We start from the raw sequence: 18,825 nt of genomic DNA, 5'->3' as shown, positions 1-18,825 counted from the left end.
GACAAGAGAGATGGCCGAACTGTCAGATTGTGTCCAAGGCAGGTATGTCCCTAGCCCTAAGCAGCATTCTACCTTCACTGGGATGATGCCACAATACAGACAAAAAATTATTGATCTGAAGTAGTTTATACTTCATTTGGTCTTCAACCTGTGAGATACTGGATCCGTATTGGATCCGAGCCGGCAGTTTCACTAGCATCTGCTCCAATCTCCTCCCCTTACCCATAATACACCTCCACTACCTTCCAACCCCCAGATTTCGTTTGCTGCAGCTTGCCTGAAGCATCATGATCTCCTGAGCTCTGAGTTAGTGAGTAGGTTTTTGCCTTTTAAGCAACTTTTTTGCAAAACATTTTCAGTGTAGGTGTTTAGTATAGGTTCCCTCGCCTCCTCCCCTCGTTGGTGCAAAGTGTGTTAGAAAGTTTCCTAAGTAGTTTGTGTTATTTGTTAGTCTCTCCCCCCTCAGTGTTCTATGTGCCTTGAGTGTGTGGTGAGTGGTTTGTGACTGGGAAATAGGTTATTTTTCTTCTCCTTTTCCTTCTCTAGTGTGTTTTCTTGTACAGTCATGGCTGACCCCAAGCCTGTATTTAAAGGGTGCACTGAGTGTGGCCATAAATTGTCTCTGCAGATGGCCACACTCTGTGTGTGATGTACTTGGTCGTTGCCCACTTGAGTACAGAGTTTACTATCTGCGCGAGTTTTAACCCGCACGCTATTAAGGACAGGAAGGCTAAGTTGCCCCTCAAAGGCCTCCTTTCCACTTCTGAGGTGGCTGCCTCGTCCACGGCTTCGGTCACAGCGGCTGCTGTGGCCACCTCTTCTTCCTCTCTTGCCCTTGCTTCTCCTCCCTCCCAGGCTGGGACTCAGTCTCCTGCTTCTAAGCCTGTGGAAGTGGAGCGGAAAAGGGGCAGAGAGAAGGAGAGAACACAAGGACAAGCACTCTTCTAAGCCAGAGAAATGCAAGAGGTCTCTAGACCTTCCTTCTACTCCTACCAAAAGTCAGGCTAGGATCCGTGACCCCCCTCGGCTCCGATCTCCCGATTTTCCCTAGAGCAGGAGGAGACACGTCCTCCATCAAGGGCCTCGATTCCATGACCCGCTAGGTCAGAGTCCGTCACCTCATCGAGATCCACATGGAGCTTTATCGGAAGTTGACATGGATAAAATGGTGAGGATATTCATTCGTACTCTGATCCAGATGGGAGTCTTGCCAGCCCCCTCTCCCTCTGGAGGGGGGAGCTCACTTGCCCTTTTCACACCAATTTCTCCTTCTCCAATCCGTCCATCGGTTTCGGAGTACTTGGATCTGAGGATGGCCCTAGGGAAGTCTGTACTGACGGTACCTGTCTCCTCTATGCCAACTGCCTGGTGCGTGTTGGATCTGACCAGTTCGGTTCCGAGTGGCTCTCTGAGCTGGAGCTTGGATGTTTGTTCCGAGGGCGCAGAACCTTTTTCATCAGCTCCAGCATTGTTGGGCCAATATCCCTCCCTTGAAGCACCGTCCACTTCGGCGCTGGCTCGGATTCTCGTGTTGGATCCGGGGAGAGAAGCTTCCGTTTTGGTACCCCAGGAGGTTCGTTCTCCCTCTGCATTCAACGTGGTGGAAAGGGTTCTCTTCTCTGGATCGAGACCCTTGATTATTCCCTCGGATTCCGCCCTGACTCCCTCGGCTCTGTCTATGCATCCCATCATTTTACCAGAGGGGACAGCCCGTGCTCGAGGAGCCCCAGACAGTTCCCCTGAGGAACAAGTGGCTTGCGAGTTCCCCCCTGAGATCTCCACCGGAGATGTGCCTAGCAAGCATATGTGTAAGAGGGAGGCACTTGGACTCCCCCGAGTCCCTCACTGAGGATACGGATTTGGATGATGGGGAAGGTTCCCCCAGGTCACCTCCTGAGGATGTCTCCTTTGGAGACATCATGGAAACCTATGCCAGCAGGAAGGTTGGTCCACCCCCCACCTTCTTCTGACGAATTTGTGTTCCTGGAGGCTTTTGGTACGGGCCCATGTACTTCCTGGGTGTCCCCTTCCACAGATCCCCTGGTGGACCTGGTCACCTCGTGGGCCTGGAAGGAGCCGGACACCGTGGAACCAATCCCTATATGTCCTGATAAGATCTCGAGTCCACCATCAGATAGACCAGCGTGGAACAAGGGCTCCCCCATAGATGCTATGGTGGTAGCAGCAGCCACAAAAAAGGTCCAAGAGAGTTCCTCTGTTCATCCTCCTGACTGAGTTACAGATGATGGACCACTTAGGGAAGCGGGTTTATACTTCAGCAACCTTTTCCATTAGGGCGCTGAACTACCTGGCCCATGTCACAAGCCTCCAGTGCGACCTGGGCAAGGAGCTGGCCGAGTCTCCCCCTAAGTCCATGTCAGAGGAGGACAGGGAGTCATTCTCCATCAGGATGGCCACTTTGAAAGCAGTCTCCAACACATCCATGTGACTCTTCTTACATGCTGCTGAAGGAGTGGCTAGGGCAGCTGGGTCCGGCATGTCCATGAGGCGCAATGGCTGGCTCAGACTGTCAGTTTTTGGAACCTTTCAAGGCATCCTTTGCCAACGCCCCTTATGATGGCTCTACTCTCTTTGGTAAAACCATCAAAGAGGCTTTAAGTCCAGAGTGAGAAGGATAGGAAGACGCTGTCTGTCAGAATCCGCTTCTCGAACCCTCAAAGATCCTTTTCCCAGAATCCAAGAGGGCAAAAGAAGATATGGTTCCGGAAGTCACAGTATTCCCAGGACACTCGGGGCTCTTCTTCCCCTAGAGGCAGAGGGGGACAGAATGGATGCCGGCCCAGAGGCAGAGGGGGTCCGAGGAATTTTGGATCTCGAGGACCCTTCTCGGACATGCCTGGACAGCAAGCCTGAGGGATTGCCCGACTGCTCTACTCTGGAGGCAGTCTGGGGACTATTGTCATTGCACCTGGTGGCATGGGAGTCCATAACATAGACCGCTGGGTGCTTCAGATCATATCCAGAGGATACTTTATCCCCTTTGTGGGTCCTCCCAAACACCTCCCAGATGTACCACCCACGCAAAGGGAGGCAGCAGCACAGGAAATTTCCAAGCTGCTAGGAAAACGGGCTATCGAACCCGTTCCCCCAGTTTAGTCCTAATCGGGCTTCTACTCCAGGTTCTTTTTGGTGCCAAAGAAAACGGGGGACTTGAGGCTAATTCTAGACCTATCTACCCTGAACCTGTCAGTTGCCAAAGAAAAATTCCAGATGGTCACACTACAGTCCATCATGCCGTACCTGCAAGAGAGTGACTGGATGTGCTCGTTAGACCTCCAGGATGCCTACTATCACATAAAGATGCACAGAAGCTCCAGGAAGTTCCTCCGTTTCCATCTAGGAGTTGATCATTACCAATTTTGAGACCTACCAGGAAGTTCCTCCGCTTCCATCTAGGAGTTGATCATTACCAATTTTGAGCCCTACCCTTTAGTCTCACCTCAGCCCCCAGGGTGTTCATCAAATGATGGCGGTAGTAACGGCTCACCTGAGACTTCAAGGGATTCAGGTCTACCCGTACTTGGACGATTGACACCTCACTGCTCCCACCAGGTGTCTACTTTCTCAAACCAGGGATTATTTCTTAAAGCTTGCTCTGCATTTGGGGATCACAACGCTTCCAAATCACTTCTAAATCCTGTCCAGGTGATGGACTACATTGGGGCAAGGATAGACACCTTACAGTGCAAAATCTTCCTGACCTCGGAGAGAGTACAAAACCTGAGGATGCATGTCTCGCTGATCTACCATTCTCATCTTCCATCGGCAGAATCAGTGTTGAGGGCCTTACATTCAGTGGCAGCGACCGTAATGCTTCTTCCGTGTGCCCAGTTACATATGAGAATTCTACAGTGGACACTAGCTGTACAGTGGTCCCTGTTGGAACTTCCATTATCGTATCCAATTACACCTCAGTCGAGTCTGTCGGTCGTCCCTTCAGTGGTGGATGTGTTCTCCAGAGATCTTGAGGGACGACCCTTTGTTTCAGCCCCTGTCCAAGCCACAGTGACCACGGACACCTCCCAACTCGGTTGGGGGGGGCATTGTTCGGGCAGGACAGTCCAAGGCCTGTGGTGCCCTGTCGGGACCAGCTTGCACATAAACATGCTAGAGATGACAGCGGTCCTTTTGGCGTTGCAGGCCCTTCATGCCTTTCTTCCTTTGGGAGCCATTGCAATTCAATCAGACATGTCAGTGGTATGGTACATCAACAAACAGGGAGGGACCAGTTCTTTACCCCCTTTGTCGCGAGGCCATAAGAGTGTGGTAATGGGCGATCTCCACCGGTCACTTTTTCATAGAATGCACATTCAGGGACGGTCCAACATTCTAGCAGACAGGTTAAGTCAGACTGTTCTGATGCCCTACGAGTGGTCTCTGAATCGTTCAGTAGCGGAGCTGATCTTCCTGGAGTGGGGTCAGCCTTGCTGCAGTCTTCGCATCTCCTTCCAATGCGAAATGCAGCGAGTTTTTTGCTGCCGAGGGAGTCCCCCAGAGATGCTGTAGTCCATGCTTGGCCTCCCGGTCTTCTGTATGCTTACTCTCCAGTACCTCTTATTCTGAGCTTTCTACAGAAAGCTTATTGACTGGGGAGCAAAGTGATCCCCATTGTCACTTTTTGGCCTCGCCAGGTATGGTTTCCCTTCCTTTTGTCTCATCTTCTGGCTCCGCCCTGGATCTTTGATCCCATTTAGGATCTGATTTCACGCCCATCAGGGGTTCCTCATCTGAACCTGGAAAGTTTGAAGCTCATGGCTTGGCTGCTCTAGTTCCCATGATTGCTAGGACTCCTGGACTATCCTCTTCAGTTAGGTTTATTCTGGTGGTTGCTCATAAGTCTTCGACCAGGAAGGTTTACAGCAGCAAAATGGAAACGTTTTTCTTTTTGGGCTTCTCAAAAGAGTTTAGACCTTTTTACAGCTCCTATTTCTGCCATTCTTGATTTCCTAGCCAATATTTTTCAACAGGGAGCAAATTCTTCTGTCAAAGTTCAATTGGCTGCTATTTCTCATTTTCATGTGGGTGAGAATTCTGCCTCCCTGGCCTCCTCCAGACTGTGTAAAGCCTTTATCAAGGGGACCTTTCTGTTATGCCCCCCGGTCAAGGATCCTTTTCCCCCTTGGGACCTTACTATGGTTCTTCAAGCTTTGGTCGCTCCGCCTTTTGAACCTGCTGCAACCACAGATCTAAACTTTTTATCTTGGAAAACAACATTCCTGGTGGCTATCACTTCTGCTAAGAGGGTTTCAAAACTGCAAGCTTTGTCCATCAAAGTTCCATATATGATTTTCCATAAATAATAGGGTTTCCCTTAGAACCAATCCGTTTTTTCTTCCTAAGGTGGCATCACAAGTTAACATCAATCAGACCATTACTTTACCTGTCTTCCCTAACTTTGCTAACAAATGGAATACAAACTCTACTTGTTGGATGTTCATAGACAGTTACGATTTTATTTACACAGGATAAAAACTTCTGTAAATCTGGTCAGTTATTTGTGTCCTTTTCTAAACCTTTTTTGGGTAGACCTATTTCCAAGGTCACTATCACCAGGTGGATTTCCTCATGCATCCTTCAGGTCTATAAGGATAAAGGTGTATGTCTCCTCTGGGTCGGGTGGAAGCTCATTCCACTAGGTCCATGGCTACTTCTGTGGCCTTTTGGTCTAGTCTCATTGGATGATATTTGTTCTGCAGCTACTTGGTGGTTCTCTCATAATTTTTATTTCTCACTACAAATTGGATTTGCCTTCCAGAAGGAGAGCATCCTTTGGTTCCGCAGTGCTCCAGAATATCCTTCCATGAGGGCCACCCAGGAGTTTAGTAGCTGGGGACTCCATCTCACAGGTTGAAGACCAAATGAAGTAAACTACTTCAGATAAAGAAGTTATATACTCACCATAACGTTCCATCTGAGTAGTTCTACTTCATTTGTCTTCAACCGTCCCACCCTCCTTCCCCCTAAACTTATATGAACAGCCTGTTGGCTGCAGTTGTAGGTCATAAAGTGTTTTTCAGGTCTGGTTATCAGTATGAAGGTCAGCAAACTCAATCTGGGGGTTGGAAGGTAATGGAGGTGTATTATGGGTAAGGGGGAGGAGCTTGGAGCAGATGCTAGTGAAACAGCCAGCTCGGATCCGGTATCCCACAGGTTGAAGACAAATGAAGTAGAACTATTCAGAGGGAACATTATAGTGAGTACATAACTTCTTTATTTCAGTAATTGGCTTAGAGGCTGGTGTCACTCCAGGGGGATCCAGTATTTGTCTGCCTGGGAAGATATGGTCGACAGTTCACACTGCTTTGCCAGAGATGGCCTTCACCTGTCTCATCAAGACTTTTGAATACTGGCAAAGACACTTGCCTCCCCCATAGTGTGTTTTTTAGGCAATGTCCAAGCAACAAAACTTCTGATGTGAAGAAATCCACTAATGATAAACTCATGGTCATGCTGCTTAATGCTAGGAGCTTAAACAGTAAACTGCACTCCCTGGCAGCACTCCTCACCTTGGAAGATGCTGACGTTTGTGCAGTCACATACACTTGGTTCAAGGCCGCTGAGAGTACCCCGGCTGTCAAGGCTACAATGCCTTTCACATGTTCAGATCCCAAAACGAACATGAAAGAATCAAAGGCAGAGGTGTATCCATCTTCATTAAATCCGAATACACCTTGAGACTGATGAAACAGGGCACCTCTGTTGAGCTACAAGTCCAATTAACTATAGGTAAAATACCCTTCCACATTATCAATAGCTACATGTCCCCCACCATGAACCAGGAGAAGCACTGCCTACCTGGACTTGGTAGAGTCATTCAGTATACAGCCAAACAACTTTGCCATGGGAGATTTCAACTATCCTTCCATTGAGTGGGCAACTTACATGATCACAGACAAGATCGCTTTGAGATTCCTAGACTTTATTAATTCAGATGTTCTGGAACAGTTAGTTCACATCCCCACAAAGGGCTCAAATGTCCTGGACCTAGTGCTCACCAATATTAGGGGGATCACTGCACTACCCCCTGTGTTTTCACTCCCTGATATGGTCAGGCCATAAATCTGTCTGGTCTAAACTAAAGATCAAACCAGACACACCGACAGGAGTAAAGAAATTGAAAAATTTCTCCAAAGCAAACTATTGTCTACTAAGCAATGGTATAAAAAGTTTCAAAGCCCCTGCCAACTTAGCCAGCAATGACTCCTATGCAAAGGAATATACAAATGCCCTATATAGCCACTTAACCAAATGCATTGACTTGGCTATACCTAACAGGAACAAAACCACATCTTCCTGAAAAAACAAGACACCCTGGTGGACTGTAAGTATACATAAGTTGTAGAACAAAAGAAAGAAACTAATACCTAAGAACAGGAGGGAACTTACTCAATAGAGGAAGAATGCCCTCCACAGCTTGAGCAAGCAAATCAGATGTCTTGTTAAGTCCTCTAAGGCTAGCTACAGTTCTGTATGAACATCCCTAGCTTAAGACAATCTTAAGGCATTCTTTAGCTACATCTGAAACCTAAAAGGGGAATGCCCAACTGTGTGCTGCACTTCTAGTGGGTGGTACAACTCACATTGAACCTGAGGAAATTGACAACCTACTAGCCAACAGATTTGACAATAACTTCACCCCCCTGTCCCCCACCAGACATACCCCAAAGCATTCCTAACACCAGTCCCCACAGAACATCTCCAAAGAACAGGTCATGTAAACATTCTCCAAGGCCAAAATTATGGCCTCTCGGCATTCTTTTTAACCATAGCCTGAGTATTGGCTTTGTCCCAGCAGAGTGGAGAACAGTAACAGTAATCCCTTTGCACAAAGGGGGTCCATCAACTGACCCTGGGAACTATCGACCCATAAGCCTAACCAGCCTTACCTGCAGGGCTGTGGAAAGACTTGTTATGGACTTTATCCACAAGGACATAGGTGACCTTCAAACTCTTGACCTGACCTAGTTTGGTTTTGTTAAGGATAGAGCTTGCTTATTAAACCTAGTGGACTTTGAGAATATCACCAAAGCCCTGGATGAGGGCAAAACAGTACATAATGCCTATCTTGATTTAGCCAAGACCTTTGACAGTTCCCCATTCAGTTGTCGTACAGAAACTCTCCCATGTGGATTTACCCATACATTACTGGATTGGTAACCGACTGGCTCACAGTCAGAATGCACACTGTCAAAGTTGGGGAGTCCACCTCCACCAGTAGACCAGTCACAAGGAACTGTGCTGGGCCCTGTACTGTTTGGAAGTCCAGGTTAAGGTAGATGGCCTGTGGCTTACCAAGTTGAGTCCCCCAACGATGTTAACATACTACAGAAAGAGCTGATACAGCTACATTATCCCCTTTGGCAAAGAAGTAGCCCCTGCTAATTATGATATAGATAGCACCCCTCTAAGCTCAAACTCAGTGGTGTGAGACTTGGGAACACAGGTTGATAGCAATCTAAACTTCAGTCATATGTTCGTAGTGGTAAGAAAAGCATTCTACATTGCACATCTCAAAAATAAGGGTATCATATCTAAGACCAGGAAGGTCATAGCTCCACTGTACTCGACCCTTAGCAGACCACTGGTTGAGTACAATGCTCCCTTCTGTCACCAGACACTTGCAGCAACTGGAGAGACCACTGAGGTTTCTGACCAAGAGAATCTAGGGGCTACAAAACATGACATACATGGAAAGACTGAAAGCCATGTTACTGTGCTCAGTATCATACAGGCTACTGAGAGGCAGCCTGTGCCTGACCTACAGAGCAGTGTCAGACCCTGTCCCAATGCAAATGCTGTAGATCTACAAGTCAAATGGGACAAGAATAACTTGCTCCAGGGATCTCAGCCTAGCCTGTGACATAAACAGAACATCCTTTAGTGACAGATACATCTCCCAGTGATTACTGCTTCTCTGGAATAGGCTTCCACTCCATGTGAAGCAGTACTCCTCAATGATCCTTTGCTAATGACCTTCTAACTATGGCCAATAATGGATTTTATACACAGCTAGGCTTGTAAAAGTCCTAGGGCCATTAGCCCAGTAACCACCTATGAACCTTATTGGTCGTGACACTTGACCAGTCCAAATTTGACTAAATGGCCTTGAAGAAATATCCTTTGATAATACTATAATATTGGTCAGATGTTTTCTTACAATCTCAACTTTCTTGGTTTATAAGCAAGGCTGTCAACTTTCCATTACTTTTGGGCTTTTTTCTGGGGAATGGGGTGGGGGATAACTATATGTTAACTGTACTTTGTGTATTTAACAAAAAAAGAAAACATTTGTGGAGTGTACCATTTTTCATATTTTTTTTAAATTTATTTCAGAAACACGCTTCGAGTGACACGTGCTGCCGCCCCAAGCTCATTGGACACTTCTGGCTCTGGAGGAGCCGTACACCTTGGTAGAAAGGGCAAGGAGTTTGAATTCTCTCATTTGCCAATGAAGGTAGAGTTTGTAGAGTGTAGTGCCCGAGGTAACAAAGGTGAAGACAATGAAGCAGAACTGGAACACCTTGAAATGTGGCTGAGCAAGATTGCTTAATTCGACAGTCCTGTATTATCAGTAGAAAAACCTCAGGTGTCAAAAGCAGATATTACCAGTACAAAAAAAAAGTTGGCCAAAGTTTTTTCAGTATCATTTAATAATTCCAGTTATATTTTTGTTGGTCACTGGATTTTAGTGCAGGCCTTTTTTTTGATGCTGTTTTTGTACTGCATGTTCTGCTGTTTCCAGTCATGTGGACTAAATTTAAACGGCATTGTAATTTTTATTTGTAATACTTTGTTGAATATTATAAGTTAGTATTTAAACACTGAGGCTTTTGATGGTATAGACAACAATTTTTGTGCGTGTTTTCATCTTGTTGGTGTCACTCAGCAGCCTTAGAATGAATGGTTTGCTGTTTTCCCCTGCTGATGAATACTCCTCCTCGGTAGTGGTGGAGAATATGGCCATTAAGGGCATATGGTCTTCATTAACATTATTTAATTTTCTTTTGGAGAAACATCATCTTTAGTCATATGATAACTTCACGTAGGTAAACTTTGATCATTTCCTCCTTCATGTAGGGCAAGTAAGGCTTGCATTTACCCAAACACACTTTACTAGTATGACTTGTCATTTGTATTACCTTATGTTATGACATGTACAAAAAGGCATCATTAGTGCTTATTGTACTGCAGCTGCTACCACTTTTGCTATTTGTTTTAAGAATGTCTGTGAAGTCATGCTGTGGTGATCCATCTTTCCCTTTATTAATACAACAAGCTTGATACAGTCTAGAAGCTGAGAAGGCCTTGGTAGGATGTCATTAAGGTGTCCTACTTTTGCTGTTTACTCTGATTAGTCTTCTAAAACTACTACTCATTCTCTACACTTGTTACAGGTGTCCTCACCAACAAAAGCTGTGCAATTGCAGTTCTGTGTGATATTTAACGTAATGGCAGATATTCAAGTGAGGAAATCTTGTAGCAGTACAGCTTGCCCTTCTTTGCCCACAACCCTCCTCCTTTTAGATTTGGATTTGTCTGATATTTTAATTCTGTCATAAGTTGCATGTAATATGATGTAGTTGTTTATAAAAAAAAATCTTTTAACTGTAATTGTTTCTTAATGGAAGAGACACAGATAAGAAGTGATAACTTTTATCTCTCCCTCAAAGATTTACTGTTGTGCTGAGTGTCAAGAACCGTACTATTTCTACCTCCAATTCCGACATTAACATACAAGTTTTAGTAGCTTACATTACAGTTATGCAGCTGCTTAGATGCATTTGTACGTTTTTTATCTGGGATCTCCTGCTCTTTCTCTGCCACTTGTGTTCATTTTTTTTTTCATTTAATATCATAAGGTCTTTCTTTCATCTTAGTGTTCCATACACTGCATTGACATCTTTTCAAGTATTGTTTTTCAGCATTTCTGAACTAGTGTTGCTGCATACAAAGGCTAGCAACTTTTTTCTTAGTTTTTTGAAAGTTCGGTAACCCTCTTTAGATTATGCTTGCACTTTTTCTTTTAAGGAATAGTGTATAGCATATTCTCATTCAGACATAAAAACTATATCCCTTTAATAATGAGGAAGGAGGTGAAAGCACTGTGGACAAGACAAACTTGCATCAGTTACGCCAACTTTGCATGACTCTTCTGTTGCCCTGATTATGATCAATGTGTGTGTATATTAAATGCTTTTCAAGGATTCTTTTGATAAAAGCTAACCTCATGTTGAGTCACAGTTTGCATAACACTAGAATGAAGTCAAATGTTGCCTGCTTTGGTAGAGTTCCCGATCATTGTGCCTGAAGGTGCTTCTTAATAAGGAATTCGGTCACATGTCTACAGTTTAGGTTCATTTCTTTGTATACACACACCCACGGTTTAGGTTTTGCTTCTTTGTGCAGCTAAGTACTTTTCTTTCTTGAATATGTACAGAAACATTATTTTCTTGCAAGTGTCCTAATTACTGTACATGTGAAGTAGTTGCAGGCTGAAGTATTAGCACAAGAACATAGTAAAGGTGGAAATTAAAGTAGCAGAAAGATCTGTATTCATCATATATGTATATTTTAAAATAAATCCAGGGGTAAAATTAGTACAGGAAATAACATTTTTGTTTAAATTTTGTTATATGAAGTCTGTCTGTTTTGCAATTAGAGTACATTTAAAACTGAAGGTGAGATGCAATTTTATGAAGCTGAAACACTGACTCTGACATCAGAGAAGTGCCATGTGGCCTACTTAGTATATCCAGTATGAGAAATGAACTGTACTTTGTGTCATCCTTCTTCAGGTTGGGTGTAAAATTCATCTGGATTGTCATTTTGCAAAATAAATTTGTATATGTTTTAATTTTTGGAACAAAGTTATTTTTTAATCTAAATGTCATTTTGTACCCCAACAGAAAAATAACCTTCAACTTCTTTAGGTCATTTATATATTGGTTTTCCTGACTGTATTCATGTACTGTTTAAAAAATAGTAGTAGTAAAACATTTCTTTTGTGAGGTAGCCAAATTGCCAGTAAGTACCATATGTCTCTGTATTACTCTCTGCTGTTTTGAAATATGAATTACAGCTCTTAAAGAATAGAATTCAGTTTGGTAAATATTGCATTGCTTTTGTAAGGAAGAAAAAGAGTCTACTATTTACTATGCTTTTTGCAGTTTTTATTGATTACAGCAGAACTTGAGTAGACTTTAACAGAACAGCCCCATTGTGTTAGTGCATCATGTCACTTGGGTTAATAAAATAAGTAAGCTGGCTGAAACACCTTGACTGATGTGCTTTCTGTTTATTTTACATTTGTACTCTGGGAGAGCTGCGGTGTTGCAGCGGTTAGTGTTGTCGCCTCACAGCAAGAGGTTCTCCCGTTTGATCCTCGGCTGGAGCGCCTTGTGTGTGGAGTCTGCATGTCCTCCCCGCAGTCGAGTGACATTTAAAGACATGCATGTAGGTGCGTGCGTGAATGGGTGTGCCTCCTTTGAAGATTGGGTGTGGGGCTGGCAACTCGGGACCATAAAAATCCACTGCCAATTATGAGTGGACCGGAGTTCTGCTATGGTGACCCCTTAACCGGAAAAAGCCGAAAGACATTACTTTTTACTCTGGTGCGGTTGATCTGACAGTTTTTCATTAGTAAGCACGTAACGGAATTTCTAATCAGATGCTCATCATTTGATCACTGATGCAGTAGCCTTAGCTGTATGGATTAAATCTTGCACATGATACAACAGCCAGCCAGCTTCCAGAGCCTAGGGGCACCTTCCACTTGCTCAAGCAGTGCTGAAGATCAGTGGTGTGGATGCCAAGCCTTTCAGAACTTTCCTGCTGCCAATGAGTGCTCCTGTTACAGACTTTTGAGAATGTGTGATTGCCTAGCAGACCATTGCTGAGCAGATGAGTTCCTTTTGGGGAGGGACTCTGTACATTTTTAGTTTATAACAGAAACGTAACTTTTTTTCTGGTAAATAATTTAAGATAGGAAAATGTTTTTTGTTTGTTTTTTGGACTCACATAATCAGTCACTTAGGGAAGTGTTACTTTGCTTTTGTGTTAAAAATGTAATTTATCTTTTGTTTTTCTGCTGAAAACTTTTGTTAAATTACTTTTAGAGGCTGGCGTAAGGATAGGTTGTGCTTTTCATGGTGCTTGGTGACAAACACAATTTTTTTGTTACTGTTGCTGTCAAGTCTTAACCACTCTAGAGGCTTAATTTTTGGCATCACAGTGGAACAACTTACTGGTTCCTCAGTTTTTCCTTCCTCTAACTACAAAAAGAAGAAAATTTCCAGACCACTTTTGCCCCTTCAACAGGTTACAAATTTGCCCTAGTCGCAGATGGATAACTTTCCTATAGTCATTTCTACTTCCTCAGACCATACATCATCTACCTTACTTCCTTCTGATGTAGTCCCTTAAGCTGTGAAGATTGGGTAAAGAAATGTGAAGGCTGCCAGCCTAGCCAGATAGAATTTTGGAAATAATTCTGTCATCTGTAAATATCAATGTAAACCTCAGGCTTGTTGTCTTAAATGGTAAAAAGTGTTACATGTGGCACTGAAAAAAATGTAACAGTGCACTCTGCTGTAAGGAAGCTAAGTCAAGCATTTTATGACTGTCTTTGATCTTTAAAGTTTGCTCCAGCCTGTCTAGGTGAAGGAATTCTTGCTATTGTTGTAAGGCCAGAGTTAATGGGCAGAATTTGCATGCATAAATGTCCTATATGGCTTTGCTTCCTAACCAGGTGTGAGCTTACTAAAGAATGTAGCCTAGGAACCCCAGGAAAGTGTGAAGAACGATATAATGGGAACCAAGAATGTGATTTTAAAAACAGAGAGAATCAGAGAGCATTAAGAAATTTTGTCTTGACCATCCAACACCATCACTGTCTTGCTCTATATGTAAGTTTATCTTAGACTTGTGTTTTCTCTTAGAAATTGCTAGAAATTAGAAAGATTAGACTGTGTTTTTCTGTGATGTCAGAACTGTACTACTTAATCTTGAGGCAATGTTACAACTGCCTCATGTACACAGACAACCCTCTCCTCCTCCCAAAAAATTCCAACACATGTGAGAGATGCAACCATATAGCCAAACTGGAGGCTAAGCTCTCTCAACTCAGTACTGGCATAACCAGTCAGGAGGAGAAGGAAACCACACTCACTACAATTCCAGTCTCACATAGACCTACCACGACAGCAAACCAAACACATAATCACACAAAAACATACTCGGAGGCTCTAAATAAAGATCTGCCGAAGCAGCAGAGACCTCCAAAGCAGACACACAAGCAGCCGCTACCCCAAAACAAAACACGTGCAACACATATCTCACAAAGCCAGTATGCCAAACAGTCACAGCCCTTAAGACTAAACAACACACCTGATACACTTGAAATAGGTGACTCTATCATCAGGCACACTGACGTCCCGCTCACCAGGCTGAACAAGGAGAGGGTCACTGTGAGCAGCCTGTCTGGCGCTAGGATCCGCCACATAACACAAGCACTCAGGTCACTCCAAGGCAAGTACAAATATGACTCCGTCATTGTCCATGCTGGTGTGAATTACCTGAGACGTACCTCCCTGGACTACATGAAAAGAGACATAAAGGAGCTCTCTGAGCATGTAGCCCAGGCCGGTATGACCCTGACCTTGAGTAGCATCTTACCCTCACCAAGAATGATGCCACAATATGAATACAAGATGATTAATTTCAACAATTGGCTTAAGTACTGGTGTCATTCAAAGGGGATCCAATGCCTGTCAGCTTGGGATGATATGCTCGACAAGCCACGATGCTTCGCTAGGGACGGCTTGCACCTGTCACCCCTGGGCTTTCGGATATTGGCAAAGGCTCTTGCTATCCCCATAGTGCCTTTTTTAGGCAAGGCTCAAAAGACAAACCCACCTCCATAGGTATCACAAGGGATAAGAAACTAAGAGTAATGCTACTCAACGCCAGAAGTCTAAACCTCAAGATGCATGCACTCGAAACTCTCCTTAGCATGGAGAACATCGATATCTGTGCAGTAACAGAAACCTGGTTCAGGGCTCCCGAGAGCACCCCAGCACTACCAGGTTATACCTCATACCATGCTTTTCGGCCCCAAAACTTGGACTGAACCACAAAAGGAGGGGGAGTATCGATATTCATCAAAGATACCCACACCTCCAGGTTGGTGGCAAAGCACGAAGCATCAGAGACTATCCATGTGCAACTAACAGTGGGTAAAACTGTCTTCCAGTTTATAGCCTGCTACAGACCACCCTCCCAAACCAGGAACCCCACTCGGCCTTCCTGAGAACACTGGAAAATATGAAGGTCTCTCCAAACACCATTATATTGGGCGACTTCAACTACCCAAACATAGACTGGGAGCATTACTCTAGCTCCAACACCCTAGCCCAAAGGTTCCTAGAATTTATAAACTCAAATGCTATGGAACAACTTGTTACCACTCCCACAAGAGGGGAAAACATACTGGACCTGATCATCACCAACATGGGGACTCTATGCTCCAGACCAGAAGTGTATCCCTCACTGGTAAGATCAGACCATAAACTAATCTCACTGGATATTCACATCCCGACCCCACCCCCTGCCCAGAAAACCACAGTGAAAAACTTCTCTAAAGCAAATTTCACACTCCTCAAAACTGAGGTGGAATCCTTCAAAGCCCCGGCCTGTGGAAAATACGCCCAGACCGCAGAATCCTTTATAAACGCATTCTATGAACACCTTCAGGAATGCATGGATCATGCGATCCCAAATAAAACCAAGACCCAATCCTCCAAAGGCAGATGTCCTGTCTGGTGGACCCCAGTCATAACCAAACTATACAATAGAAGGAGGAAGCTACTAAATGATAGAGCAAAATCCCAAAAAGGGAAGGCATCACTGATCAGTATTAGCAAAAAACTACGGGCACACATAAAATTGTCTAAGGCCAGCTTCGAGAGAAAAATTGCACAGGACACTAAGGATAATCACAAGGCTTTCTTTAGTTATGTTAGGAACCTGGGTGGTAATTCCCAGATATGCTCAGAATTAGTCCAAAATGACAAAAAATACACCGAACCCACAGACATTGCCAACATCCTAGCTGACAGGTTCAGCGCAAACTTCTCCCCACCCCACCAAAAGGGCAAATATCTATCCCAGCAGAGTGCTGCCCCCCTGACATCTCAGATGCTCAGGTAAGAGCCGCCCTCTCCAAAGCATAAAACACAGCATCAATGGGACCAGATGGTGGTCCGGGCTCCGTCCTACATGAACTCCAAGAAGAGCTAAACCCAAAATAAAACTACTGTTCAATCTCAGCCTTACTACAGGATATGTGCCCAAAGAGTGGCGTACAGCAACAGTGGTCCCTCTCCATAAAGGTGGTGCCTCAACGGATCCTGGAAACTATCGCCCCATAAGCCTGACTAGCTTGGTCTGCAAAGCTATGGAAAGGATCATCATGGACCTCATAAATAAAGATATTGGGGACCTACAAACCCTGGATCCTACCCAGTTCGGCTTTAAGGGCAGATCCTGCCTCTTAAACCTGGTTGATTTCTTTGAAACAGTCACCAAGGCCATTGACGAGGGGAAGGTGGTCCACACAGCCTACATGGACCTCGCAAAAGCCTTCGATACAATACCCCACTCGGGCATTATGGATAAGCTCACCAGCTTAAATATAAACCCCTATGTCACTAGATGGATTGCAAACTGGCTCAAGGACAGAACCCACATGGTTAGAATTGCTGGAGCCATGTCAGACTCCAAACCAGTTACAAGTGGTGTCCCACAAGGCTCAGTCCTGGGACCTCTCTTGTTCGGTATATATTTCTCGGAGGTACAGGCCAACATGGAAGGACTGTGGCTGACCAAGTTCGCAGATGACTGCAAACTGGTGCCATAATCGACTCTCCAGTCGACACAAGCATCCTCCAAAAGGGCCTCATAGAAACAGACAACTGGTGCCAGAGCCATGGCCTCAAGCTAAATGCCAAAAGTGTATAGTCATCCCTTTGGCAAAAACAAAGTGCCCACAAATTGCCACATAGGTGGTAATCCATTAAGTACAGAAGAAGTAATTAGGGACCTGGGGACCCAAGTTGATAGCAATCTCTCATTTGACAACCACGTGGCCAAAGTGGTTAGAAAAACATTTTATATAGCCCACCTAATCATGAAGGGATTCACATCTAGATCAGGGGATGTCATCATGCCTCTTTACTCATCCCTCATCAGGCCCATAATTGAGTACAATGCCCCTTTTGGGATGTACCTTACCAGACACCTGCAGCAACTGGAAAGACCCCAAAAGTACCTCACCAAGAGGATCAAAGGGCTCAAACAGATGACATATGCTGCCCGGTTAAAGAAACTCCAGCTCTACTCAGTGGCATACCGCCTGTTCAGAGGCAATCTGTGCCCGACGTATAAAGCCATGTGCAACCCGGAATTAATGGATATGCTGCACCTCAGAAAATCCAAATCCCATCGAGCTACGCGCTCGAGAGACTTGAACCTCAGCACTGAAATAAATAGGACATGCTGGAGGGACAGATTCATAACCCAGAGGCTCCCTTCACTCTGGAATAAAATCCCAGTCCAGGTTAGGCAGAGTCCCTCATTGACTCTCTTCAAGAGGAATCTTGAGGAGTGGATGGGAGATCGTAGGTTTACCCCAGGTATCACTTCTGTGTCACTGTTAGACAGAGGCACAGTATACTAACCTCGAAAAAGGGCATAGCAAAATAAATTTAAAATGGGTGGCGAAAGCCAAACACATTCTGGCTAGGCTTATAAATGCCCTAGGGCAAATAGCCTAGTATGAACCTATGAATTATTTTAAGCATTTCTCTGTGATCTCTGAACTCTTGACTAGCACTGTGTAGTAAAAAGTATTGTCTTGTGTTTTTATTAAATATTTTAAAACTGTGGCTTTGTGTAGCGATAAGTTAAGCTCTGAAAGTACATTGCATGTATGTAGTGATCCAGTACCAAGTCACTCTAATAAGCCTTGACTGTTTAGTTATACTACCATTTGGATAATAATATTGCACAGTAATTGGACACCCTTTTAAGGGCCTTTGAGTAGCTGATAATTATTAGCTGGGTGGTGGCAGTAATTTCTACTGTATAGTCTGGGTAAAAGGGGCACAGCTAGAGAACCTGTGCCAGCCTTCCCCAGGAGTGTCTGTGTGGTTGTATAAAACTCTTATCTCAAAGTGTGTGTGTGTGTGTGTGTGTGTGTGTGTGTGTGTGTGTGTCAGCTGGACAGGGACACGAAGCACTGGTTGGACAGAGAGGGTGCTGGAGGTTTTAGCTTGCCCACTAGGCTGAGATCTGGACCCTATAGCTGTGCCAGTGGGGAGTCTTATTGGGGAAACCGGAGAGCAAGGGAGCGACCAGTCCTGGACCGACAGTGATCTCTGTGTGCTCTTAAGAGAAATTGTACTTTTCTGTGTGTATTTGTTATCCTTTCTTCCTATATGAGACGCCCCTCACTGGTGTTAGTGGTGAGGATTAAGGCTCCTTGATTGCTGGGCCAGAGCACGGGCGTCACATATTGTTTGGCAGTGGTGGGATATTCACACCACATATTAATTGGTTGGTAAATACTAATTGGCTTGTAGTGGTGTGGGTAGAGTGAATTCCTGTAGCTTGTGTACAGTGAGCTTTGAAGGTGTTTTGTACTCTAAATCAGCCATGCAGTGAATACTCAGAGTTCAGTTCACAATTGTTTTATTTCTTTTGTTAGTTTAATCAGGGTGAGCAGGCAGCATGTCAGCAGGGGAGCAT

The 18,825-nt window shown here is 44.6% G+C and overlaps 1 protein-coding gene across 1 annotated transcript in view; it reads left to right on the top strand.

Moving 5' to 3' along the window:
• The window catches only part of SRPRB (SRP receptor subunit beta), a 437,229-nt gene extending 424,937 nt beyond the window's left edge, over positions 1 to 12,292 (top strand). The window contains exon 7 of the mRNA XM_044070458.1: positions 9,355 to 12,292. Coding sequence (XP_043926393.1) covers positions 9,355 to 9,571 — 217 coding nt within the window. The 3' untranslated portion in view covers positions 9,572 to 12,292. The remainder of the gene's footprint in view (positions 1 to 9,354) is intronic.
• Positions 12,293 to 18,825: the final 6,533 nt, after the last annotated feature.

Source organism: Protopterus annectens, chromosome 4.part1 (genome assembly GCF_019279795.1).
Source record: "Protopterus annectens isolate FY-2018-M chromosome 4.part1, PAN1.0, whole genome shotgun sequence".
Classification (NCBI taxonomy): domain Eukaryota; kingdom Metazoa; phylum Chordata; order Ceratodontiformes; family Protopteridae; genus Protopterus; species Protopterus annectens.
The sequence above is the reverse complement of the archived record's forward strand: the minus strand, read 5'-3'. Positions and strand labels throughout refer to the sequence as shown.